Genomic DNA, 25,624 nt, shown 5'->3' with positions numbered 1-25,624 from the left:
AATCTAGTTTGGTATTCCGCGTCTCGGCTTCCCTTCCGTCCCGTGTACGGGGTGGCACGGGGTGGAGGAGCCAGGCGGGGGAGGATGGCCGGGGAGGATGGCCCGGGAGGACGGCCGGGGGAGGACGGCCGGGGAAGACGGCGGGGGGAGGACGGCCAGGGAGGACGGCGGGAGGACAGCCGGGGGAGGACGGCCGGGGAGGACGGCGGGGGAGGACGGCCGGGGGAGGACGGCCCGGGAGGACGGCGGGGGAGGACGGCCGGGGGAGGATGTCCGGGGAGGACGGTGGGGGAGGACGGCGGGGGAGGACGGCGGGAGGACAGCCGGAGGAGGACGGCCAGGGAGGACGGCGGGAGGACAGCCGGGGGAGGACGGCGGGGGAGGACGGCCCGGGAGGACGGCCGGGGGAGGATGTCCGGGGAGGACGGTGGGGGAGGACGGCGGGGGAGGACGGCCGGGCTGCGGCCCCCGAAGCTGGCCCTGTGGACAAGCCGCCGCGCAGGGCGGCCTGGAGGGGAGGAGCCCGGGGGCGGCGCTGGCCTGGGGCTCCTCTCTCGGGGCCGTGGGGCTGTCGGAGCTCTGCAGCCCGGCCTGGGCCGCGCAGCGGGGCCCGGACCCGGGCTTGAGGGCCCGGTACCCCGAGCTCCGGCCAGGACTGGGAGAAGAGGAGGAAAAACAGGAAGAGAGGCCGGCGCCCGGCCTCGCGGACCCGGGCGCCCGCCGCCCCCCGTCCCGCCAGGCCCCGCCCCGCCCGCCCCTCTGCCCCGCCAGGCCCCGCCCCGCCAGGCCCCGCCCCGCCCGCCCCTCTGCCCCGCCAGGCCCCGCCCCGCCCTCCCCTCTGCCCCGCCAGGCCCCGCCCCCGCCCTCCCCTCTGCCCCGCCAGGCCCCGCCCCGCCCTCCCCTCTGCCCCGCCAGGCCCCGCCCCGCCCTCCCCTCTGCCCCGCCAGGCCCCGCCCCTCCCCTCTGCCCCGCCCCCCGCGCCACGGCGTCCGCGCGTCCGCGCCGCGATCCGGAAGCACTTCCTGCCGCCGCGTCGACCCGGAAGCGGTCGGCGGCGGGGTCGGCGGGCGCCGGGAGGCCGGGCGGTGGAGCGCGGCGGCGGCGGCGGCGGCGGCGGCGGCGGCGGGGGGCCATGGCGGGCACGGCGCTCAAGAGGCTGATGGCCGAGTACAAACGTGAGTCCGGCCGCCGCCCGGGGCTCGCGGGGGCCCCGGGTGGACGAGCGCGCGCGCCCGCGTCCGAGGGGAGCCGGCGGTCGGCGGGCGAGCGGGGCCCGCGTGCGGGGCCGCTGGGCGTCGGCGCGGGGTCCCGGCCTCCGCGCGGAGGGCGCCGGGCCCGCGGGCGGTTGGGCCGGGGCCTCCGCGGGGCGGGGAAGGGCCGGGCTGGCGCCGGCAGCTGCTCCGTGGACGTCCGGACCCCGGCCCCGACCCCGACCTCGATCCCGACCCCCGGCCCCGACCCCGACTCCGACCCCGGCTCCGATCCCGACCCCCGACTCCGACCCCGGCCCCGATCCCGACCCCCGACCCCCGACTCCGACACCGGCTCCGATCCCGACCCCCGGCCCCGGCCCCACGGGTCTCCACGACGGCGCCGAGGGCCCTCGCTGCCCTGCCCTCCCCTCCACGTCTGGAGACACCGGCTCCGCCCCGTGGTCCGCCCCGCCGTCGTCCCTGGGTGGCCGGCGGCTCGCGGGCGGCTCAGGCCCAGCCCCCTGGCAGGCTGCGGCCGTGGCCGTCGGGGCGGGGACCCTCCAGTGTCCCGGCCGGGGCCCGGTGGCGGTGTGCGGCCCTCCGTGTGGCGCGGCCCGGCGAGGGCTGCAGCAGGCGCGTGGAGACGGCAGCGGCCCGCCCGCACCCTCCTGCTGGGCCACCTCCTGAAGGCCACTCAGGTCCCTGCGCCTCTAATGCAGAGATGGGGAGAGGGGTCCGGAGGCTGACGGCCCGCGAGGAGCCCCGCTGAGCCGAGCTGCCGCCGTGGTCCGGCCGGCCGGGGCTGGGGCTGGGGCCGGGGCCGGGCCGGGGCTCTGATACCCGGAAACTGTGATGTCATCAATGGATAGGGCGCTAAGCCTGGGGAGCCGGGGCCCCGCCGCGGGGCCTAGTGGTTAAAGTGCCTGCCCAGCACGCACCAAGACCCGGGTTCGAGTCCTCGGTACCACGTACATAGAAAACAGCCACAGTGGTGCTGAGGCTCAAGTGGTAGAGCTCTGGCCTTGAGAAAGTCCAGGGACAGTGCTCAGGCCCTGAGCTCAGGCCAGGACTGCACCACACATGAGTGCCGTCCTAGAATTCCTCTCTCTGTGTCCTGGTAATGTGATGAGGTTCCGTTTGGTGTCCCCTGACTTCTGCATCTTAGCATCTGTTGTTTTGGTCCTTAGGGTTTTAGTGCCATGCAAAGGTAGACTGTGGAAGAAGACCCGGGTGTGGGTCGGACGTTGTCACGGGTAGGGGCCTGGGGCTACCTCACACAGGCTGCCTCAGAGCAGAGTTTGTCCTCTCAGTCCAGCAGGTGCGGGCTGTGCCCCAGACCTTTTGCCCCTCCCCCCACCGTGTGCCATGGCCATCTCAGGTGTTCCTTAGCTTGTGCGTGGTGACGGCAGAGATCTCTGGTGCAGGTCTGTTTTATTGCCATTTTCCCTTCCTCTGCCTTCTTGTGTCAGTTTCCAAATTTCCCACTTCACAGATGCCAGTCATTGGTTTGGGCCCACTTGGGCAGTATGGCATTATTAAACCTTGCCTATGCAGAGGCTTTTTTTTTTTGGTCATTTGTGGCTTGAGGTCTGGACTTGGGTGTTGTCCCTGAGCTCTTCAGATCAAGGCTAGTGCTTTTTTTTTTGGGGGGTGTCGGTTGTGGGACTTCGACTGTGGGCCTGGGCGCTGTCCCTGAGTTCTTCAGCTCAGAGCTACTACCCTACTCCTTGAGCCACAGTACTACGTCCAGTTTTCTGGTGATTCACTGGAGGTCAGAATCTCGTGGACTTTTTAGTGCCCTGGCTGGCTTTGAACCGAGATCCTCAGATCTCAGCCTCCTGAGTCCCTAGGATTACAGGTGTGAGCCACTGGTGCCCCAACAGACTCCATTTTTGAAAAAGATTATGTACAGAATCTTTGTCAAGTTGTATTTCTTGGAGACAGTTTACCTAGTACACTCTCTAGTAAGAACTTCAGCGTACACGGCTGGCTGAGCCTGGGCTCTGTGGGGACTGTGTCCCCAGGGGAACTGATGGCTGAATTCCTACAGTGGTGACAACCCTGACATGGCTCTTTACGCTTCACATAGCTAGCACTGACCAAAGCCACACTCACCTCAGACCTGAATTCCTGCCCAGATCCTGCGTGACCGGCCTGAGAGTCAGCCCGGGTGATGGCTGGTAGACCCCTCAGGCCTGTGGCCTCAGCCTCTGTCCTGTCTTCTGCGTCCCCCCTGGACTATCTGGCACTGCCAGACAGATGGGAAACACCGTCTGTGTGCGTCCCTGCCGTTGCCATCCCGGGCCACCCCTCCTTGTGAGTGTTTTCCTTTTGGTTGTGTGTTGTGTGTATAAAGGCTGTGTGTGCAGACTAAACAGTTAGGATGACCTTCTGTGTAGGTTTTGACGACTGAGACGATAGTGGAGGCGGTCAGCTTGCAGTAAAGAGGCGGGTTTATTGTGGCTCAGTTTGGGAGGTTTCCCTGTGGGCCTATGGGAAGGTGGTGCATCCTGGTGGGAGCAGGCGATGGAGCAGTGCTGGTCACTCCTGGCCAGAATGGGCAAGTGAGAGAGGGCCCCTGCCCTCCATCTCCACGCCACGCCACGCCACACCACACCGCTGAAGGCCTCCCGGGCCCCTACCCTCCATCTCCACGCCACGCCACGCCACACCACACCACACCACACCACACCACACCACACCGCTGAAGGCCTCCCGGGCCCCTACCCTCCATCTCCACGCCACGCCACACCACACCACACCACACCGCTGAAGGCCTCCCGGGCCCCTGCTCTCCATCTCCACACCATGCCACACCACGCCATGCCATGCCACACCACACCACACCACACCACACTGCAGAAGGCCTCCCGGGCCCCTGCCCTCCATCTCCACGCCACGCCACGCCACGCCACACCACACCACACCGCTGAAGGCCTCCCGGGCCCCTGCCCTCTATCTCCACCCCACGCCATGCCACACCACGCCACACCACACCACACCACACCGCTGAAGGCCTCCCGGGCCCCTGCTCTCCATCTCCACACCACACCACACTGCTGAAGGCCTCCCGGGCCCCTGCTCTCCATCTCCACACCACACCACACCACACCGCTGAAGGCCTCCCGGGCCCCTGCTCTCCATCTCCACGTCCTGGCCACAGCCCACTCCCACCTGTTGCCTGTCGTCTCCTCACCTAGGGCCTTGGGACAACAGGACCAGTTGTGTACTGGAACCTCCAGACTGAGCAATCACACCTTTATATAAGTAGGCAACGTCAGACATTTTTTTCCATATATTTTTATTGTAATTAATAGAAGGGTTACATGATATTTGCCAGATAGATGGTGCATTAATTCCCATACATTGATACCCTTTCACATGTCTTGGTCCCCATTTCCCTTCCCCCACCCCCACCCCTCATCTTGTTTTCCCCCCTTCCCTATCCAATTTCAAATATCCAAATACAAATGTATCCGATATATCAGGTAACAAAGTGAGATAGTGTAACACTATGAGATAACCAAGGGACAGCAAAAGAGATGAGAGATAACGTAGTACCTTAAGAAGAACAATCATTCGTTATATGGCTTATATTTACACCATGTTTTAAATGAATGTCGGACATCTTGTGAGAGTCACAACGGGCTGACCTGTGTCAGCCACATGCTACTTGTGAGGTCAAGAGGAGCGGGTCCTACCACCATGAGAAGTCAGCAGCGCTCTGATTGTGTGTACAGCACCTCACACCCGAAAGCAGCGTGTGGTGTCCTTGGCCTGTTTGTGAGCGCGGCGGCAGTTATGCTGGGTGTGTTCCTGTTCAGTTCTGTTCACTTCCTTTCCTTGTGACTGACTGTGCCGGAGCCACCTGCCCACGCCTGGTTGACTGGCATCGAGGGGATTATTTGCCGTCTCTGTGTTTGTAAATGTTGCTGCCGAGCAGATTCTTGGGCTCTCTAGAGGGCACGGGTGCCCTGAAGTGTAATCCAGCCCTGAGCACTCTGGCACCCGCTTTTCTAGAGCGCCTCACAAGCTCTAGCCGTGTCTCTACCTTGGTTGGCCAGTGGCTAGGCAGCACGGAAGTCCTTCATTTTAACTGTGTCTGCTGGTGGGCATGGAATCCTTACCGAATACTCAAAGATGATAAGGAATGAAGGAAATGGACCTTTGTGGACCTTGAGCCATGGTGTCCCTTGTGAACATGTAGCTTTGGCCAGTGTTCTGTGGGCTTGTTGATCGTTGGACTGCAGGAGTTTGTCTTCAGTCCCGGGCAGATTACTTTGTCTCTGCCTGTGCTTTGGCTTGTCAGCCATGATGCCTTGTTCCCCCCCCCCCACTCCTACGACCTGGTGGGGTGCAGGCCCTGAGAAATGTACTTTCATGTCTCTCTCAAGTATGTGTTAACAGAAGCTTCCCACTGTGCCTTCCCGCCAGCACCCCAGGAGGGGCGGTCTCCCGACCCCGCCCACTTCCCACCAGCACCCCAGGAGGGGCGGTCTCCCGACCCCGCCCACTTCCCACCAGCACCCCAGGAGGGGCGGTCTCCCGACCCCGCCCACTTCCCACCAGCACCCCAGGAGGGGCCGGTCTCCCGACCCCGCCCACTTGGTGCTGCCGGTATTTACATGGCATTTACATTTCCAGCCGGTCTTTGGGGCATCTTATGTAGTTTTGGATTTCCTTAGTAACTAAAGATGTTAGGTATCATTTCAAATTTTCTTTCCTTCCTTCCTTCCTCCCTCCCTCCCTCCCTCCCTCCCTCCCTCCCTCCCTTCCTTCCTAGGTTTTGAACACATCCCACTTGCTAGGCAGGCTCTCTACCACTTGAGTCATTTCTTTAGCTTAGTCATTTCTTTAATTACTGTGACAAATACCTGAGAGAAACAACTCAAAAGGTGTTGATGCGTTGAACTGCAACTCCTTTATAAAGCTACTTGGAGATAAACATGTTTAAAGAGAGACTTGCTGATGGTTTAAGCAGTTTCAATCTACAACCAGCCATCTGCCACTTCCTTTCCCAGGTGAGACACAAGTGCCGTGGCCCAGGAACTGACAGGCTACTCACCTTGTGGCTACACATAAGGGGCCTGACCCTACTCCCTTCAACTCTGTCCCCTTCTAGCGTTTCAAAAGCCCCTTCTCCAATAGCCAGGCGATGGAAACAACTCAGATGCCCTACTGCAGATGAATGGATACAGAAAATGTGGTCTATATACACAATGGAATTCTACATAGCCAACAGACAAGATAAAATAATGGCATTCGCAGGGAAGTGGATGAATCTAGAGTGAATCATGTTGAATGAGACAAGTCAAGACCAAAAGAACAAAAGCAGCATGGTACCCTTAATATGTGGTTATTAAATCCAAAGAGTACAAGAGTGAGGACTCAATAACTGCATACCCAATGCTATGGACATAGTAATGGAAATATACACATAACTATATAGGTATGAAAAAAAAAAAAAGCCCCTTCTCAAGTAGCCAGAGACCCAGCCTTGAACATGCAAGCCTGGCCTGTGTGGGCTCGCACAGCCACAGCGCACAGCCACAGCGGCATAGTTCTGTCTCCTATCCCAGCAGGCTTTGTTGGTTTGTTTTTGTTTTCCCTTAGTGCAGATTCTGGAACTTGAGCTCAGGGCCTGAACACTGTCCTTGGACTTTATCAAGGTTGAGCTGCAGTACCACCTCTGGCCTTTTTGATAGTAAATTGGAGCTAAGACTTTCACAGGGCTCTCTTGCCTGGGCTGGGTTTAAACCTCCATCCTCAGACCTCAGCTTCCTGAGCAGCTAAGATACAGGGGTGAGCCACCAGTGCCCACTTTTAATTTGAATTTCTAAATTATCATAAAGGTGGTGAGCATGTTTCTTTCTGGACAGTGCCACCCTTTCTCTTGCTCCCTCTTGCCCGTTCGCACCCACAAGTTGTGTGGTTCATTCTCCGCATAGTGTCCGGTGAGTTCCACTGCTGCATTTTTCACCCTTGTCCGTCTTCAGTCAGGCCTTTTCAGAAGTAAACTTACTTTAGGGAAGCCTGATATATTGACTTTTAAAATAGTTTTTGCTTTTGTGTTGTACTTAAGCAATTATTGCCAGTTCTATATTTGCTAAGGTTTTTTGTGGGTGTTTTAAGTTCTCAGTCCGTGACTGTGTCAGATCAAGTTTTGTGAGGTTGAGGTCAAGGTGTTGTGTCGTGCGCAACTGTTTGGTATCCGTGTCCTTTTGCTAGGCCCACATGGCTGAGGCAGCGCCGTGCAGCCTTCCTCTCACCGTCCTCACCGCAGGAAGGCCCAGGGGAAGGTGGGAGGTGAGACCGCTGCCGCTGTCGCCCAGGCTTCTCTCTGTGTCTGCTCCCCCATCTCCTCTGATCAGGACCAGAGTCAGATTCAACCAGTCTGACCCGAGACCTTGTTGAAGTTGCTCTTCTCCATGAGGGCTTTGTGCTGTCCTGGCGCGCAGGTCCTTCGAGCCGCAGAGCCCACGTCGGCCCTGGCTGTCCTCAGACTCCGAGTCTCGGCCTCGGCCTCAGCAGCTGGGGTGACAAGTAGAATACAGAAAGAGAATGTTCAAACAAATGGACGTGCTCAAGGACTTCGTGGCAGGGAGTAGTCTTGAGGGGTTTCTCTCTTGCCTGTAAACCTGTGTGAAGAAGCCTCCTCATCACTCACCTCCTTTTCTGAGGACCTCCAGTGACCAGCAGATGGGGCTGTTGTGCAGAGCGCAGCAGACCTTGGGTTTCTAGAATCCAGGGTGTGGGGCGCCGGCCCCTCCCTCTCCCCTCCTGGGGAGGGGTTGTCACTGGGCAGTTCCCAGGGGGAGCTCCAGGTTTTTGGTGTCAGCCTGTGGTGGCCACAGGACTCAGGACTGGGGGAGTTTCGGCCCTGAGACGCCTTCCTCTGGTCCCCAAGGAACTGCTGCTCTCTGGGTCCCCACTCTTAGCAGTTCTTGTAACTGAGTCACTTTCTGTTACTTTTTCTGACGTGAAGAGGTGCAGAGATTCACCCAAGAGCTGGAGCCTTCCTGGGACTGGTCCTCAGTCCTGATCCCTCCCTCCCTCCCTCCTCCCTCCCCTCTTCCCTCCCTCTGGAGCCTTCCTGGGACTGGTCCTCAGTCCTGATCCCTCCCTCCTCCCTCCCCCCTTCCCTCCCTCTGGAGCCTTCCTGGGACTGGTCCTCAGTCTTGATCCCTCCCTCCCTCCCTCCCCCTCCCCCCCAGCCTTCCTGGTACTCAGCTTTTCCAGTGTTCATTCTTAGTCCTGCATGCTTGAGTGTGGGTGACTCCTGGTCCACCTCACCGGCCTCTCCTCGCTGTCTCGCCTGCCCACCTTCGTAGCACCGCCTTGCTGGACATATCTGGATCTTCTCTGGATCTGCTCCTTGGACCAGGGAGCTGGGTTTTTTCAGTGTCGGCCTTGTGTGTGGCAGGGCGTTCACCTTCCTACCAGATTACAGGGGTGTTTCCCAGTGGTGGTGAAATCCAGAATGTGCCCTGAGGTTGCTGCTCCCGTTCAGTGCGGTCCAGTGCTGGGGTCAGCCTGTCCTCGTGGAGCGACCCCTCGTGTCCCCAGCCACGTGCTGGTCACGGGCCTGCCTGCTCACTGGGACTCTCCCCGCAGGGTCCCCTCCACCCTGGTGCTAACTCCACCCTCTCTGAAGCCTCCGCTGGCCGCCCTCCCCTGCCTGCTGAGCGGAGCCCAGATCCACCCTGGCCACGGCGGGTCCTGCCTGGGTTGTTGTAGTTCAGCTTATGGAACGAGTGTGGAGGAGGGTGCAGGGAGAGGGCGCTGCCACCGCGGGGCTGGGCTTTCTCACTGCTCCTTGATTTCCTGCCACAGCGTGAACTCATTTTCCTTTTGTTGTTGTGTTTTGTTTTTTTCCAGTCCTGGGCTTGAGCTCAGGGCCTGAGCACTGTCCTTGGACTTTCTCAAGGCTAGAGCTCTACCACTTGAGCCTCAGCACCACTTCTGGCTTCTTTCTATGTATGTGGTGCCGAGGAATCGAACCTGGGACTTCACCCATGCTAGGCAAGCACTTTAACCACTAGGCCAAACTCCCGGCCCTCCTTTTTTTTTTTTGAAACTTTTATCAAACATTTATTTTCTAAAATTTTATCACAAAGGCGATGTACAGAGGGGTTACAGTTTCACAAGTCAGGTATTCTTTTTTTAGAATTTATTACACTGATTTTTTACATCATATTTCAAATGTCATGTTTAACGAGTATTCAAGAAGGGAATCTCTACAATCACTGGCACTTTTTAGTTTGTATGTCATAGAAACATATTAATCTATGTAGTAAAATATTGTCTATAGAGTATACAGCCTGTCATAGATTTTTATGTCTATGTAATTATGTTTATATCTCCAAGACCATGTCCATAACCTTGGTACCCAAATATTGAGTCCTCGCTCTTGTCTATATGTTGTTGGCTACTGACTTTTGCGGGTTGATCTTGTATCCTGCCACTTTGCTAAAGTGTTTTATGAGTTTATTGGGTTGTTCAGGTGTAAGATTGTGTCATCTGCAAATAAGGACATTTTCCTTTTTTCCTGTTCTAACGTTTGAAATCAGGGCCTTAAGCTTACCGTACTGGTGGTACACCAGTTTGAGTTATGCCTCCAGCCCAGTTTTTTTTGCTTGTTGCTTTGGAGGTAAAGTCTAGTGAACTGTTCTCAGGCTAGCCTCAAACCATAGCACTCTAGTGTTGATGTCTGATAATGCTGCAGTATTTTTTTTTTTCTTGTGGGTCAGGGGGCTTGAACTCTAGGCCTGGGTGCAGTCACTGAGCTCTTCAGCTCAAGGCTACAGCCCTATTCCTTGAGCCACAGCCCCACTTCTCATTTTCTAGTGATTAATTGGAGATAAGAGTCTCATGATTTTTAGTGCCCAGGCTGGCTCTGAACCTCCATCCTCAGATCTCAGCCTTCTGAGTAGATTACAGGCGTGAGCCAGCACTGCTGCAGATTTTATAGAGTGATGTTAAGAGTCAATAGCCAGGGGCTGGGAGTTTGGCCTAGTGGTTAAAGTGCTTGCCTAGCATGTGTGAAGACCCGGGTTCGATTCCTCAGTACCATATACATAGAAAAAAGCCAGGAGTGGTGCTGAGGCTCAAGTGGTAGAGCTCTAGCCTTGAGAAAAGTCCAAGGACAGTGCTCAGGCCCTGAGCTCAAGCCCAGGACTGGCAAAAAAAAAAAAAAAATGAGTCAATAGCCAGCCTCTTAAAATATATTAATATATTCTATTATGTCAAGCCTTTGGAGCTTCAGCTCTGGTTTATATTTATTCTTTGTGACATTCAGAAAGGTCTGTGCCAACTTATTAAAATGATAGGAAATAGAATAGTTGGAAAATAATATACTGTTTTAGGTTTGCAGACTTGAAGTCAGAGTAGTGGTAGCAATGTTTTGGAAAGACAGCTTATTCCTGTTTAGTTTTCTCATTTGTGAAGTGGACGTTGTAAAGAAATGTCCGCATGGTCTCTTTACAGTGTCTTCTGTTTGGGGCTTCATTTAGGGCGCATAGAATTGTCCATTTTTAAGCTAGGCCCCTTGTTTCTGGTTTATAGCCGTATCCTTTGTAAAGTGTTGGTTTGAGTGAAAGCACAGCTCTTGTTCTATGTGGTAACTGCTCTGTTTTGCCTTTGTAGAGTTAACGCTGAACCCTCCAGAAGGAATCGTGGCAGGTAAGACACTTGAGCGGCTCTGCTGTCTCCACTGTGCTCTTACGGTCAATTCGCCTGTAAAGTTGAGGAGTCACTATTCTGTTTTCTTTCTCTACAGGCCCCATGAATGAGGAGAATTTTTTTGAGTGGGAGGCATTGATCATGTAAGTTGATTAAAGGTGTTGCTGCTTCCTAGAGCTTCCCTTGGAGGTCAGCTGAGACTGACCTCCACACTTGGCAGTGAGACTGCTCTGAAGCCTCATGGGGGGGCCGGGGGAAGGGGGGGCAGTGTGGGAGCTTGGGGCCTTGCTAATCTCAAGGTGGAAAACAGGAATGTGAATCCAGAAGAGATGGCAGTATTTTCTTAGAACCAATACAAGGTTTAGTTGTGAGTGCTTGTATACTTGTAGAGCTTCAAGGTGGTCATTTTTAGATGCTCTGTGGTTCTGTTAGGAAGGAAATGAAGTACTTAACTTTTCACTCTAATTTTCACTGAAATCAGAAAACGGACCCAGAAGTGAAGTTTCTGCTTGTCAGTGAGCAGTGTGCCCCACAGCTGACGAGCCAGTCCTCTGGTCTCCTCCAGGCCAGTGTGTGATGGATGGCAATGCCATGTTGACATACTGCCTGCAGCAGGAGGGGTCTGTCTGTTCACCTCTGACTCTTGAGATGGAGCCGGGCGTGTCTTCCTGACCCCCATGCAGGGACAGGGATATTTCCTGAAAAGAGAAACTGGTCCCCTGTCCCACGTCAGCACCCAGGCCCAGAGTTCAAGCCCCAGGACCCCCCCCCAAAAAAAAAAAACAATCTCATGGACTTTCCTACCTGTGCTGGAGTTGAAGTGATCCTCAGATCTCCGCCTCCTGGGTAACTAGGATTGCAGGTGTGAGCCAGCAGCACCCGGCTCAAGGATTTTATTCTCTAAATTTCACATGAAGAGATTCTTGATAATGTTTTTGGAAAAAAAAATCACCAAATACTATGCAGAAAAAGTACTAGGGCCTAATCTCATGGTAATTTGTCAGACCCCTAATTGGGCTATGGCACATGATTGTGTGTGTGTGTAAAGATTTCTGGGATCTGTTATGCACAGCATCACCTTCAGCGATGCCTGAAACCTTAGGTTTATTGAGTCCCATAAGGACTTATCTTTTCCTGTATATGTACCCCTAACGTAAAACTGAATTAATTCTGTATTAGGCACAGTGAGAGAGTAAGAGTAGCTGGCAGTTACTAGTAATATTGTGTAACAAGAGTTCTTGTTTAGATTTGGAATTTTGCTCATAGTGTTGTCAGACCATAACCTACCTAGCCCCTGACTCTGTAGCCACAGGTCTGGGGACAGGATGAGGTACTATGTCCTCACTGCAGACGGTTGTGGGGTGCCGGGCGGTGCCTGCCGGGCTGTGATGTGGGCCTTGTCTGTCAGGAGCATGGCTAGCCCTTGCTTTTTGCAGTGGCGGGGATCCAACTTGGGAATGCTATGCAAGCCTTCTACCTGGGAGCCACGTGCTATCGCCTGCTGACTTTTGAAGAAGTAGGGATCCTGGGCGTGCCTCACCTGCTGTGCCCTGTGCCAGCCCAGACACACCTGTGCACATGATCCTGTCCAGCTAGCTGCCTGCCTTCCGTGCGTGAGTGGTTGTGTTCCCTGAGCGCCGTGGTCAGGGCACCTGACGGGCTGTGTGCAAGGTGCTGCTCCTGCCCATTCCTGGGAGGTGCGTTTAGAAAGTCCCTGAAGAACACCTGAGCCCTCCAGTGTGGTTTGCATGCAGTTACTCATTGTTAAAAGTCGGTCAGAGAAACTATTACTAACTTTGGATAAACAGTATAAACCAATATTTTGAAAACCTGTCTTAAAAAGTAATTAGAGCTGTTTTGGGGGAGAGCACGTTTGTGTTTGAATAAGGCTTTTGCGTTAGTATGGAATTCCCCTGTTTGGAGATCTGGTGACTTTGTGGGTTTTGGTCCTGTTCCAGACCCTTCACAAACAAGGGGCCGTTTACAAATGTACTTAAGGAGGGAATTAGCTGTCCTCGCTGAGCCGTCTCACCCTGCCGCCGGCAGGCAGCTGGCTGGGCTGCCCCTCCTGGGCTGGGGGCCTCTGTGCGCTCTGGCCCCCGAGACCCCCTGTGCTGCCTGCCCAGCACTGCACCTGCCCTGCTTCCCCCAGATTCTGCTGCAGGCCTCTGACTTGGCACCTTCCTGCCTCAGGCTGCAGCTCTCTGGACTTCTCTGGCAGCCCTGGCTTGCAGGCCCAAGCAGCACGTACACACGCCCTCACATCAGGACACGCGCCCTCACGTCAGGACACGCGCCCTCACGTCAGGACTCACGCCCTCACGTCAGGACACGCGCCCTCACGTCAGGACACACGCTCTGGCAGGGAGCTCACCATAGCCATGACAGACAGCTGAGAAAAACAGCTTAAGAGGAGGGAAGATTTTGGCCTGAGGTTCCTGCTACCTCAGTCTGTGACACCCCTGGTGTCTGAGAGGAGGCAGGGTGTCACACTGCCAGAGCCTGTGGTGAGGGAGGCTGATGGCCTCATGTGACCGCGAGAGGGGCAGGGAAGCTGGGCCACCTGACAGATACCTCCAGGGAGGAGCTGGCAGTGGTGGGCTCCCTCCAGCCAAGCCCCTCACCCTCACCCACCATTCCACTCCGAGCTCCTGTCCACAGGGCTGGGGGCCTCGAGGTGGCCCGCCTTTCAGTGGCATCTCCAGCAGCCAGGCCTTGGACACACGAGCCCAGGTGACCCTCAGCCACTGCACGGTGAGTCCAGAGCTGTGTCTGGGGAGGGAGGACAGGCAGGGCCTCCTGTGCAGGCAGGGCCAGCCCTCGGAGCACCACGGAGGGAGGCTTCGGCCCACCCAGTCCTCACCACGCCCCTCTCCCCAGCTCATCTCCATCCCGGCATCTCTTGTAGCCCCCGGTGTCTTGGAAGTGGAGTGCAAGTCTGTGGTTGAGTTGGAGCTCTGTGTGTGTGTGTGTGTGCGTGTGTGCGAGCGCTCGCACACACTAACCAGCGATCCTGGGCAGGTAGGCAGCAGGCGAGGTCAGGAGTGGAAGAAAGTGACTTGTCTGTGGAGCGTGGCTGTAGCGCCGCGCAGGTCTGCGCTCATCTCGGGAGCGCGTGAAGGCCTGTGTGAGCTTCGCACACATCTGTTGAGTTTCCTTCCATGTGTTGAAGGTCTCTGAAGGGAGACGTGGTCCAGCTGTGTGGCAGGAAAACTTAACCCATAAGCCCGTGGGCTCTGTCTCCCCATCTGAGCTCAGGAGTCCGGCCAGTGACCCTTCCCATAGCCAGCTGGCGTGCACTGCACACTGCCCACCCGCACACCTGTCAGGACCCGGGGCACCCTGGAGAAGAGAAGCCGCAGGGAGCTGGGGCGTTCACAGGAGTTGATCTTACGCATGTGGGCACACTTCAGGAAGTGTTGGTCATGCTTTCCAGGCTGTGAGGAACTCAGGGACATATTTTTTTAACTTAAAGCCCCATTATGAGACACGAAGACCTGTTAGGGGAGATGAGCAGGGGACCTTGTCGTGCTTCCCAAAGGCCCTACCCAGACCGGCGTGGAGGTGCCGGGAGCGTGAGCACTGTTAGTTAAGATGCTGTCTGTGTGTGTACGACCGCCTGGCTTCAGTGTGAACCGTGCTCCGTTCTGAATTCCTAAACCAGATGGACTAAGTCTTGGGGTCCTCCCAGCCCCGGTCTCGACCCACCCTCCCAGGAGACGGGGCAGCGCTAGCCCTGCGCTGCGAGTGCTGCCGTGCGGTGAGAAGGGTCCCGCAGCCTCCCTCTGCCCACAACGGGGCCTCTGCCCTGCCCACGAGCCACCCGTGCCCTGCCCTGCCCTGGTGGCATGCCAGAGCCCCGGGGGGGCTGTCATGCAGCCACGTCAACCCCAGACAAAGGAGCCATTCACCCCCTTCTCCCAGGACGTGCGGGGGAGCCCTCAGAGTCAAGGTTTGTCACTTGAGTTGAACAGACATGGCTTGGTGTAAGAGCATTGTTACAGAGCTCTGACAGTGACAGGAGTCACCCTTGCTCTCGGTGTGCCATCTTACAGACCAGACATTGTTAGTAGCAGTGAACCAAAAGAATTAAAACTCTAACCCAGGTTGTACTTTTAACCCGGTTCTCTTGTGGATGCTTCTGTAACTGGGATGACAGGCAGAAGCCACCAGGCCAGCTTTTTATTGGTTGAGATGGGAATCTCAGAATTTAGCCTGTGGTTGGCCTGACCATGGCTGTCCCGGCCTGGGCTTCCTGAGCCGCCTGAATGACTCGTGTCATCCAGCCATTGGTTGGCGGGATTCCTGAACCTTTGGGGGGCTGGCCTAGAGCCGCAGTCCTCCTTGCTCAGTATTTAGGGGAACAGGTGCCATGCTGCTGGCACCTCGCTAGAAACAGTATTTATCCTTTCTCGTCTCCCTCCACCGCCCTCCTCCTCCTCCTCCTTCTCCTCCTCCTCCTCCTCCTCCTCCTCTTCTTCCGCCTCCTGTTCTTCCTCCCTCTGCTCCTCCTCCTCCTCTTCCTCCTCCTGCTCCTCCTCCTCCTCTTCCTCTTGCTCCTCCTCCTCTTCCTCTTCCTCCTCCTGCTCCTGCTCCTCTACCTCCTCCTCCTCCTCTCTTACTTTCTCTTTGTGCTAGTACTGGAGCTGGAATTACAGCTCTGCACTCTCGGCTCTTTCATGGCTGGCGCACTGTCTACTTGAGCCATACCTTCCGTTCTAGCTCCTTGCCAGTTAATTGGAGAAAAGAGTCTTTCGGATCTGTCTGCCCCGTTTGGCTTCAAAGTTTGATCCTCTGGTTTTAGTCTCTTAAGTAGGTAGGACTGCCACCGCAGTATTTCAGGTTTGCATTACAGGTGTTTATCACCTCTGCACTTAGCGAGGAGAGCCCAGAGGCCTCTGGGGTGTGGGGTGCTCTGTCTTAGACGGGCAGAGCTGAGGTACCATAGCTGCTGCTCTTTCAGCTCTGCTCTGGGCCTCACTGGCCCAAGGCAGGAGTCACATGGGCAGTGTCATCTGCTTGAAGTCACCTCTAAAACATGTGGTCAAGTTCATTTCCGAGGTTTAGGCCTGCTTTGTGCCGGTGCTGGCCTCTCACTCAGCTCTGCCATCCTTTGACTTGACTCAGTGCTGAGAGGCCCTGGGCGCTGCCCAGCTGGGGTCCCTTTCCCTGGTCCTGCCCCAGGCTGCCTTCACTGATGCAGGACACACCTGTGCTTCGGTCTTGGTGTTGAGCCTTAGACTTAAACTAGCTGGTGTGGGAGGGGACGCCCTCTCATCCGCGTGCGTTGGGGAAGCTCTGCCTGAGGATCTCCTTCCTCCAGGGGCCCTGAAGACACCTGCTTCGAGTTTGGAGTTTTTCCTGCCATCCTGAGTTTCCCGCTCGACTATCCGCTGAGCCCCCCCAAGATGAGATTCACCTGCGAGATGTTCCACCCCAACAGTGAGTCCTCCTCCTCCTCCTCCTCCTCCTCCTCCTCCTCCTCGTCATCGTCGTCGTCCTCCCCTTCTTGCTGTGTGGGCCTGGGGCGGTGGAGGCAGGACCAGACCAACTTGGCCCTTGGTCAGTTAGGTGTCCTACCACAGAGTTGTGGATGCGCTTGTATCCTGGTGGTCCCTGGAGCACGCTTGAGTGTGGTGGAAGCTGGTGGGGCTGGGGGCGGGGTGTCCACTGGCAGCCTGGCTTGAGCAGGTGTGGGAGCTGAGCATGGGCTTAGGAAGTAAAGCCCTGGACAGGCTTGGTGGCAGGGAGGGCGGTTCAGAGACTCTGCTTGTGGGGACAGTAGGGGACAGCCTGGGTGCTGGACGCGCTCTTTCTCGAGCTGGCGCTGGTGGCAGGTTCCTAGGTCATCAAGAGAGGTCAAAGAACAACGAGACTCCTGACATTTCTAGATCCTTCTGAAACGGCCTTGTAGTCACTGGCCATGGCACGTGGTCAGTATCACTTGAGTGGTTCTGTCATGCCACACCTCAGCCACCTGGGGCGTGTGTGTGTGTGTGTGTGTGTGTGTGTGTGTGTGTGTGTGTGTGTGCGCGCGCGCGCGCGCGCGCACCCGCCTACGTGGAACCCCCAGTTTACTGTCTGCACTGCTGTCCCTGGCAGTCCTGGGGACCGAGGGCTGGAGCTGTCTGTCTGGTGGAAGTGCGGCTGACAGGAGGTCAGGTGTGCGTGCGTGCGTGCGTGCGTGCGTGCGTGCGTCGGGATGTGTGGCCCCACGTAGTGCTGGAGCCGGGTGAGGGCCGGCTGTAAGTGGCCCGGAGCCTTCTCCTGGCCGGGTCAGCCGACGCTCCAGGCAGCTGGGCTGGGAGCGTTAGGAATGTCTGAGGAAATCTGTCCTGGTATCTGCAGGTCCTCCTGTGCTCGCTCCTGGAGGTACTGCGTCGAGAAAGTCCCTGGGGTGGGGGGGGGCGCCACCCTGGCTGGGGTACTCAGGCAGCGGTGCGCAGTGCTCACCGCGCCGCCGACCTTTGCAGTCTACCCTGACGGGAGGGTCTGCATCTCCATCCTGCACGCGCCCGGCGACGACCCCATGGGCTACGAGAGCAGCGCCGAGCGGTGGAGCCCCGTGCAGAGCGTGGAGAAGATCCTGCTCTCGGTGGTCAGCATGCTGGCAGGTATGCCGCCGCCTCGCCCCTCCTCGGCCGCCGCCTCGCCCCTCCACGGCCGCCGCCTCGCCCCATCCCCGCAGGCCTGGCCTTTCACCATCTGGGCACAGGGCTTTCAGAAGCCAGGAGCCCCCCTTCCCCCTCCCCAGCCTCCTCCCGTTTCTGCCCGCAGAGCCTGGTGGCTTCATGTCACCTGTCTGGGCTGTCCCAAGTGTGAGTGCACTTTGGTGGTGGTGGCAGCTCAGTCGTGCGTTGGCCTCTTCACACCATTGGCGTTGCTGGGGTCCAGTGTGGAACATCGGATGTCACGGGAGGCACAGGCTCTGCCCCCGGGAATGAGCTGGCCTAGAAGGCGGGGAGCGGGATTGGAAGGGTGAGACTCGGCTGGAAGGGGCAGTTGAGTTGGTTCGTGTCAGCCTGTGGGAAGGTCAAGGCAGCGAGGAGCCGGAGCCCTGGCGCGCGGTGAGTCCCGTCGTGTGGTGAGGAGGCACAGCGCTGGGCTGGCCCCGGGGAGGACGTGAAGAAGGTGCAGGCGCTCCCGTCCTCTCTCCAGAGCGCGTGCACCCGTGAGCGCGGGGCAGCTGTCCCCAGCGCAGGGAGAGAAGTGGAGGCCCGGGTGGCTGCTCTGAGAGGGGCCTTTGTCATCTGCTTCCAGACCTGCTCCCTTGGGTTTGAAGCCCCACCTCCTTCTCCAGGACTCCTGCAAAGCTCCCCCCCCCCCAGCCCCGTTGCAGATGAAGCGGGGTCCTGGCCCCACAGCTCGTGCTCAGAACCTTGTGCATGATCTTTCCTCCCTTTCAGAGCCCAATGATGAAAGCGGAGCCAACGTGGATGCTTCCAAAATGTGGCGGGACGACCGTGAGCAGTTCCACAGGATTGCCAAGCAGATTGTGCAGAAGTCCCTGGGGCTCTGAGACCCGCCCCGCACATGTACGCAGACGCGCAGGCCCCAGATGGCAGCGCGGGCCACCTGCAGGGCCACGGCAGCCTCGTCTCCTCCCTTTCCACCCTGAACAGGCTTTTCTTCTGCCGTGGCTTGTGTCGCGTAATGGCACAGTGGGCTGCACTTGCAGTGTTCCTCCTGAGGGCTTCGGGTATTGCTACCTCTCCCCCAGCCGCACCTCGTCCCCGGCTCCCCTGCTCCTGCGTAGCGCAGCGCTGAGCCCCTGCAGCTCCTTGCTGGAGCCCTGCAAGCAGCAGAGTCAGGTCGTGTGCTCAGTGACAGCCATGCTCCTTTTGAGACTCCTGGGCTGGAGCAGCAGGCGGGTCCCCAGAGGCCTTACTCACTGGCCTTTACAGCCTGCCTGGTTCCATGCCGTGTGGATTGCACGGTCACGCTGAGTGCTTTCAGCTGGCGAGAAATGGGGCTGAAGGCTGTGCTGGCCACTGCGGCTGATGCTCCTCCCGCCACAGGAGTCACTGGTGCCAGGGCCAGCAGAGCAGGCCCTGGACCCAGGGCTGTGCCCTGGGGCTGCACGGGTGGGACCATCGGCACAGGCCAACCTTGGCACGGATGTGTGGCCCGCCCTGGCCCCAGCTTGGGGAGCCCCCGTGGTAACTTGGATGGCGGCTCCAGCCGCAGACCAGGCTGTGCAGCAAGCGCCAGCCCCTCACGAGTAGTGACAGACGTGACACTCGCACACGAAGACACCTGGCCCCTTCCCAGCAGGTGCTGAGAGCTGGCGTCTGTTTGTAAAGAAGGCCGGGTGTGAGACAGGGAGCGCTGTGACTCCCTAGAGGCCTGTGTTGTGTCCCTCACACTGCATGGTTAGTTCTTGGTTCAGGGCTCCATATCTAGCGTCTCTGAAGACACATTGAGTGTGATGGTGTTTGGAGGAGTGGAGGACAGAGTAGTATTCTGCAGGTACAAACAAGATGCCTTCTCTAAAGGAGCGGAGCAACGGCTGTGTGTGCAGACTGCCACGCCGCAGGGCTCCCCTGTGGCAGCCTCCACGGAGGGGGAGGAGGCGAGACGGCCTCCACAAACCCAAGTATTTTTATTCATTTGTATTTATTAAATAAAAAAAGAAAGTCCTATAGCACCTCTCTTCTGCGGTGGAAGTGAATTACTGCATCAAAAAATAAAAGTGTTTCTCCCTCTGCGGTATCTTTCTTTTGTTGTGTTTTGACCTGGAACCTGAAATACCAGCGTCACCTGCTGCGGAGCTGTCCAGAGCGAATCTCCCTCTCCACCTTCCTGGCCTCCTCCCCATCTCCGGGGCTCAGGCTTCAGGAGACAACGCTGGCTAGAGAGGCCTGTGTGGCTGCTGATCTATAAGGAGTTGAGGTTTGATTTGTGTTTTTGTGGTTCACGGGGCTTGAACCCTGGGCCTGGGCGCTGTCCCTGAGCCACAGCACCACTCCCGGTTTTCTGGCGGTTAATTGGAGATAGGAGTCTCTCGTTCTTTGGTGCCTGGGCTGGCTTTGAACCCGGATCCTCAGATCTCAGCCTCCTGAGTAGCTAGGGTGAATTCAGCTTTTGATTAGGGATGGAGGATCAGTCAGGAGGTGTGGCTTGTCACAGTGAAAGCGGCTGGCGGGGGCAGGGGGTCAGCCATCAGGCCCAGCTGTGGCCGGGGTCCTCCGAGCTTGGGGCAGTTGCTGTTGGGCCGGCCATTCCGGGTTTTGAGTGTGCCCTGGGGTCCATCCCTGGCCAGGGGCCTCGGCTTCTTCCCCCCCCCCCCCCCGTGTCTGCCTTGGAAGAGCCATGAACCCAGGGCACAGCGGGGTCCATGCCCACTCTCACGGGACTGGCATCGGGCCGTGTGACCCTGGGTTATGACCCCTGGAGCCCAGCCCTCCCGGAGCCAGTGCTCCTGTCCACCACAGCTCAGGCTGGTGTTGGGAGGCGGGCTTCCTGCGGCCCTGGCACAGGTACCTGTGTGCAGCCTTCAGTGGGTCCAGTGCCAGGCTGCCTCAGGTGCAGAATCTCCTCTCCTTTCAGAGGCCCTGCCCAGAGAAGGGCTGAGGCGGTCTGTGGACTGACTGCCGCCAGTGCCCTGATGTGGGCATGCTGGGCAGCCTGTAGTCTGAGATGGGCGTGAAGAGTCACGGGGAGGAAAGCCCATGCCGTTCCTGTGCCGGGCAGCCGGGGAGGGGCCGGGCCGCAGCTCTGTCCCGTCTGCCCATGTCCCCGGGGTGCGCCCTCCGCTCTGCTGTCTCGGGAAGGACGCACACAGCTTGGGGCTGTCCCTGTCCCCAGTGCCACCCTGCTCAGACGTGCCTCCCTCCCTGTGTGGCGGGGCCGTGGGCAGCAGGGGCAGTTAAGGTTGGGTGCACCTTCCCCTTTCTGGCAGAGGCGCCGCTCAGGTGGAAACAGGACCATCCCCGTTCACCGGGGGTTGACACACGGATGGCACAGCGGAGCCCGGGCACACATGAGTGGGGAGCTGGTCTCCTGAGCTTGGCCGCCCTCACGCCAGCTGGCTGTGGGCTTGCTGCCTGGCACAGAGAGGCTGAGGCAGGCCTGCGCCACTGTGGGCGGCCCCACAATCCAGGTCGGAGGTTGTGAAGGTCAGGGTCATGGCACCCACAGGTTTGGTTGTCTACTGAGGCACCCACACTGGGGGTGGAGGGGGTGCTTGTTCTCTGTGGGCAGGATGGAGGGGGTTGGGGGTAGGGGGAGGAAGAGCAGGGCCCAGGCTGTGAGAGGGGGTGGGAGGAAAAGGGAAGGGGGGAGGGGGAGGAGAGAGGAGCAGGGCCCTGGCTGTGGGAGGGGGTGGGAGGAAAAGGGAAGGGGGGTGGGGGGAGGGAGGAGCAGGGCCCTGGCTGTGGGGTGGGCAAGGCGAGGGGACACAGGATGCCCCACGGTGTGGGGGACCCATGGAGACCTCTTCCTTAGGTCTCAGCCCCTCCCCTTCTAAGTTTTCTCCAGAAGTGACGCTGCACAGGACCTCCGTCCATTGAGAAGGGGTTCAGGGTGGAGGCTGAATGAAGAGCTGAACACGCACTGGTCACGCTTTACACTATTTTTCTGCTGGTACTTGGGCTTGAATTCAGGGCCTCCGCTCTGGCTTGGCGTCTTCCGCCAAGGCTCCTGCTCGCACCTCTGCTTCTCGCTTTGCTGGGTAGCTGGAGGTGAGTCTCACAGACTCCCTGGGCTGGCTGAGCCACGACCCTCCCTCCCATCTCAGTCTCCTGAGCAACTCACCAGGACTTTCTTCTCTCCCTCTCCCCTCCCCGCTTCTCTCTTCCTATCTTGTGTTACTGACATCGAACTCTGAGAATGGGGGCTATTGAGCAGGCATCTGGAGCCCCCGGAGCCACGCCGCTCGACCTTTAACAATGAACCTGCCTCAGTTACCATTGCTCACGGTGAGCAGCTGAGCAGCGTGCTCCTGTCCACCCCACCCAGCGGTGCTTATTTTCCAGGGAAGTAAACTGGACCTCCTCCGCCCTCCCTCAGCCCCCTCCCTCTGGTGCCCCAACACAGTCCTCTCTAGCAAAACTCATTTCCTGCCTTTTAGGGGTGCGCACGCGCGTGTGTGTGTGGTATCACACCAGCTCTTCCTCTTGTTGGTCTTTGAGCTAGGGGCTCCCCCCATTTGCCTGGGCTGTCCTTGAGCTGTCTTGAGTGTCTGAGGTGACGGGTATGACACCATTCTTGGCTCCTGTTGCCTTTCTGGCCGGGAGATGGTGAGGTGAGGTGAAGGTTCGGGGAAGCTGCCCGCTCTGGCACGGAGGTGGCCTGGGCTGCACGGCTGAGGCATAGCTGGGACCTTGCGATCGTGAGGCGTCTCCGGCGGACATGGAGGCAAATCCATTTTGGTTCGATTCTTGTTTTTCACCCTTCATGGAGCTTTCAGGGCTTGTTACTGCGCTGCCCAGATGCTGTCCTGCCCCTGGCAAGGAACATCAGGGGACAGTGCACGAGGGGAGACCGGGATGACCTTGGGGCAGGCAGACGGGCACAGGGCCCCCGGCCGGGAGCCTCCTGAGGGTGCACCTGGAACACTGTAGGGCGTCACCACCAGTGTCCCGGCCAGAGCCCTGCCCCAGGTGGACAGTGCCTCCCTCCCACAGCCTGTGGGAGCTGGAAAGCCTCCCGCCCGTGACCAGGATGAGGACTGAGTGGGCAGGGCAGAGTGTCCCCCACTGCGCAGTGGGCCGTGGGGAGGAGCAGGGCTCGCTCCTCTTGAGGCTCCCCGGCACAGCCAGGGCCTGTGGAAGAGGAGGGGGCTTCATTCAGGAGGGAGTCTCACAGGCTTTCTTAGACTGGCTTCGACCTACAGCTGCTGGAATGGGAGCCAAGCTGTGGGAGGGGAGGGGGGAGGCTGGCTGTCCCACCACGCCTGGCTGACTCCAGCTTGCAGACCTGCTGCACTGCCCTCCCAGCCCCTCGCTGCAGGGTAGAACTGCCCCCTGTGCCCAGCCGCGCCCCGCTGGCAGCCGGTCCATCAGATCGCGTTTTGCTTACCCAGCAGCGCTGCGTGCTCGTGGACCTACTTCAAGGAGTTTCCTGCACCCTCAAGACAAAGATTAAAAAGTGATTAACCTAAATTTAGCCTGATTGTCATAAATAAATTAGCCACATGAGTCATCTGTGGTCTGCCAGCCTACACATGCTTGGCTACCAGGTGAACCTCCTGAGGGCACCCTGGGGTCCCCGAGCAGCATGCCAGGGGCAGTACCCACCCCTCTGCCTGCTGTGGTCCCCTCTCCCCACCTGCTGAGGCCCCTGAGCTGCACGAGGTCCCCACCCCTGCATTGTTTTAAGTCTAGAGGTGATTTTTCCTAACATACCTATCTGGATGTGCTTTTTTTTTTTTCATGCACTTGTTTGTCAGTCAGTCCTGAGGCTTCATCTTAGGGCCTGGGCACTGTCCCTGAGGTTTTTGTCTCAAGGCTGAGAACTCTACCAGTTTGAGCCACACCCTTTTCTGGTGGTTACTTGGACTTTTCTGCTCAGGCTGGCTTTGAACCATGATCCTCAGATCTCAGCCCCCTGAGTAGCTGCAATTACAGGTGTGAGCCTCTAGTGCCAGCTTGCACGTATGGGTCTTAAAGCATTTTCTGCTATTGGAGTCATGGTGGTCAGTTCTGTTGCCATCCTTAGTGGTGGGCAGGCCCTCTGGAGCCCCCATGCTGGAGTTGTAGTAGACTAGATAGACTACAACATCTTCAAGGCCACTGCTCTCTCCCCAGGTGACCTCACCCCTGCTCACAGCCCCAGCCACCTGGGACCCCGGGCCTCTCCCCGGTGACCTCACCCCTGCTCCCAGCCCAGCCACCTGGGACCCCGGGCCTCTCCCCGGTGACCTCACCCCTGCTCCCAGCCCAGCCACCTGGGACCCCGGGCCTCTCCCCGGTGACCTCACCCCTGCTCCCAGCCCAGCCACCTGGGACCCCGGGCCTCTCCCCGGTGACCTCACCCCTGCTCCCAGCCCAGCCACCTGGGACCCCGGGCCTCTCCCCGGTGACCTCACCCCTGCTCACAGCCCCAGCCACCTGGGACCCCGGGCCTCTGGGTGCAGTTCTGCACAGAGCTCTGCTTTCATGTTTTATGGGCAGAGAATCAGGTCGAGACCAGCCGCCTGTACTCATTAGCACACTGACGTCACCCAGGTGACACACTCAAAGCTGGGAAGGTGTCCACGCTCGGAACCTGTCCAGCTTCCTCCCCTTCAGCCACCGGGAGCTGCCATGGCTCGCCGATCTGGGAGCCGCTCTCTGCGCGTTCAGAGCAGGGCCTCCTGCCTTCATTTCCTGCAGGAGCCGACTCACAGGCCTCTGATCTACAACTTGCTGTCCTTGCAGCTCAGACAGCCACACACAGAGACATGCATGCACACACGTACACACACACATGTACACATGCACACACGCGGATGTACGCACACCACACGTGACACATGCACATACAGATATGTGTGTCCACACAACCGCACATGCACACCATACAGCTGCACACAGACATGTAGACACAGAGATGTGTGTAAGTGGACTTGCTGCATGCAATGTGGGGATCTGAGGCTAAGTGTCCGGGTGCTCACATCCGCATGTCACATGCTGCCAGCCCACCCCGAATGTGAATGCAAAAGCATTCTCCCTCCCTCCTTCCTCCTCCCCTCCTCCCTTCTCCTTTCCTACTTTCCTTCTGTTCTCTCAGCACTGAGCTTGGAGCTGGTCCCAGCGAGGGGTTAGATTGTCAGGGGAGGGGCTCCCAGCTAGACGGTCTCTTTGAGAACAGTGTCAGAGCTGGGGGGCCAGGCTGCCCCCCAGCCGTCCCCCAGTGAGCCGTCCAGCTGCAGGCGGAGGCAGGGAGGCCCTGAGCAGAACCTCAGGTAAAGCTGGGGACAGGGCTGGTCCAGTGCCCTGGACCACGTAGGTGTAGACTCCACTCTTGGGGCAGTGGGGAGCCTGGTGGGCACGCTGAGGCTGGAGGCTGGTGAAGCCTGGTGGGCACGCTGAGGCTGGAGGCTGGTGGAGCCTGGTGGGCACGCTGAGGCTGGAGGCTGGTTGCTGGAGCCGGGGTAGGAGCTGGGCTCTGGGGTTGTGGCCTCACGATGGTGTGGCATTGTGAGCATTCCCTGATGGCTGAGGAGGGTCGGGAGGGGACGGCGCTGGCTGGGCCTGTGCCTCTGGCTGGAGCCAGCACTGACGCGGGGCGGAGAGCCGGGCCCACACTGGGTGAGGGTCTGCCTTGGACTCTCACCTGGGCCTTCACCCTGGTCACGATGGCCCCTCGCTTCCTGCTCTTCCCGCGGTGTTCTGGGTGCCATAGGGAGTGGCTGCGCCCCCCCCCAGCTCAGCGTGGGGTTCCACCTCCCTGGATGTGAACTTCGAGCCCAGGGCCCCCCACCGGGCCCCTGTGGGGTCAGCTGTGGCTCTGGTGATGGCCGAGAGCTGTGACCTCGGCCAGGACAGGCTCTGTGCTGTGTGTGCCGCTGGGAGACCCGCGCCGTGGGGTGTTCCTGCCTTGATGCTCGCCGTAGCTGGTGCCTGCAGTTTCCGGTGAATTCCAAGGGCAGCTTCCTGCCAGGCTGGGCTCCTGTGGGCATACGCTCTGCCAGCTCTGCCAGGCCTCGTACGAGCCAGGGGAACCGCCTTGCACGGGTTTGTTTGGTTGGAAGCCAATGATTCAGTCATCTTTGTTGGCCTGAAAACTCTCCCCTTCTCGCCAATCCTGCTCTCACCTGCGTCCTC

The 25,624-nt window shown here is 58.6% G+C and overlaps 1 protein-coding gene across 4 annotated transcripts; it reads left to right on the top strand.

Moving 5' to 3' along the window:
- Positions 1–1,116: 1,116 nt before the first annotated feature.
- On the top strand, positions 1,117–19,581 carry Ube2g2 (ubiquitin conjugating enzyme E2 G2). 4 transcript variants are annotated; one of them, XM_090327409.1, is made up of 6 exons: positions 1,117–1,175; positions 10,839–10,874; positions 10,972–11,017; positions 16,198–16,316; positions 17,364–17,488; positions 18,281–19,581. In XM_090327409.1, exons 1-6 carry the CDS (start codon positions 1,133–1,135, stop codon positions 18,818–18,820), a joined length of 909 nt encoding a protein of 302 aa, XP_090183535.1. In that variant the 5' UTR covers positions 1,117–1,132; the 3' UTR covers positions 18,821–19,581. The 4 variants fall into 4 exon arrangements, with proteins under 4 accessions (XP_090183535.1, XP_090183539.1, XP_090183536.1 ...); XM_090327413.1 differs by having other exon boundaries at positions 17,348–17,488; positions 18,281–18,513; XM_090327410.1 differs by lacking the exon at positions 1,117–1,175 and adding an exon at positions 2,143–2,310.
- The last annotated feature ends 6,043 nt before the right edge of the window (positions 19,582–25,624 follow it).

Source organism: Megascapheus bottae, unplaced genomic scaffold (genome assembly GCF_031878675.1).
Source record: "Megascapheus bottae isolate mThoBot1 unplaced genomic scaffold, mThoBot2.hap1 HAP1_SCAFFOLD_407, whole genome shotgun sequence".
Classification (NCBI taxonomy): Eukaryota; Metazoa; Chordata; class Mammalia; order Rodentia; family Geomyidae; genus Megascapheus; species Megascapheus bottae.
Note: the sequence above shows the minus strand (reverse complement) of the source record. Positions and strands in the feature narration are given on the sequence as shown.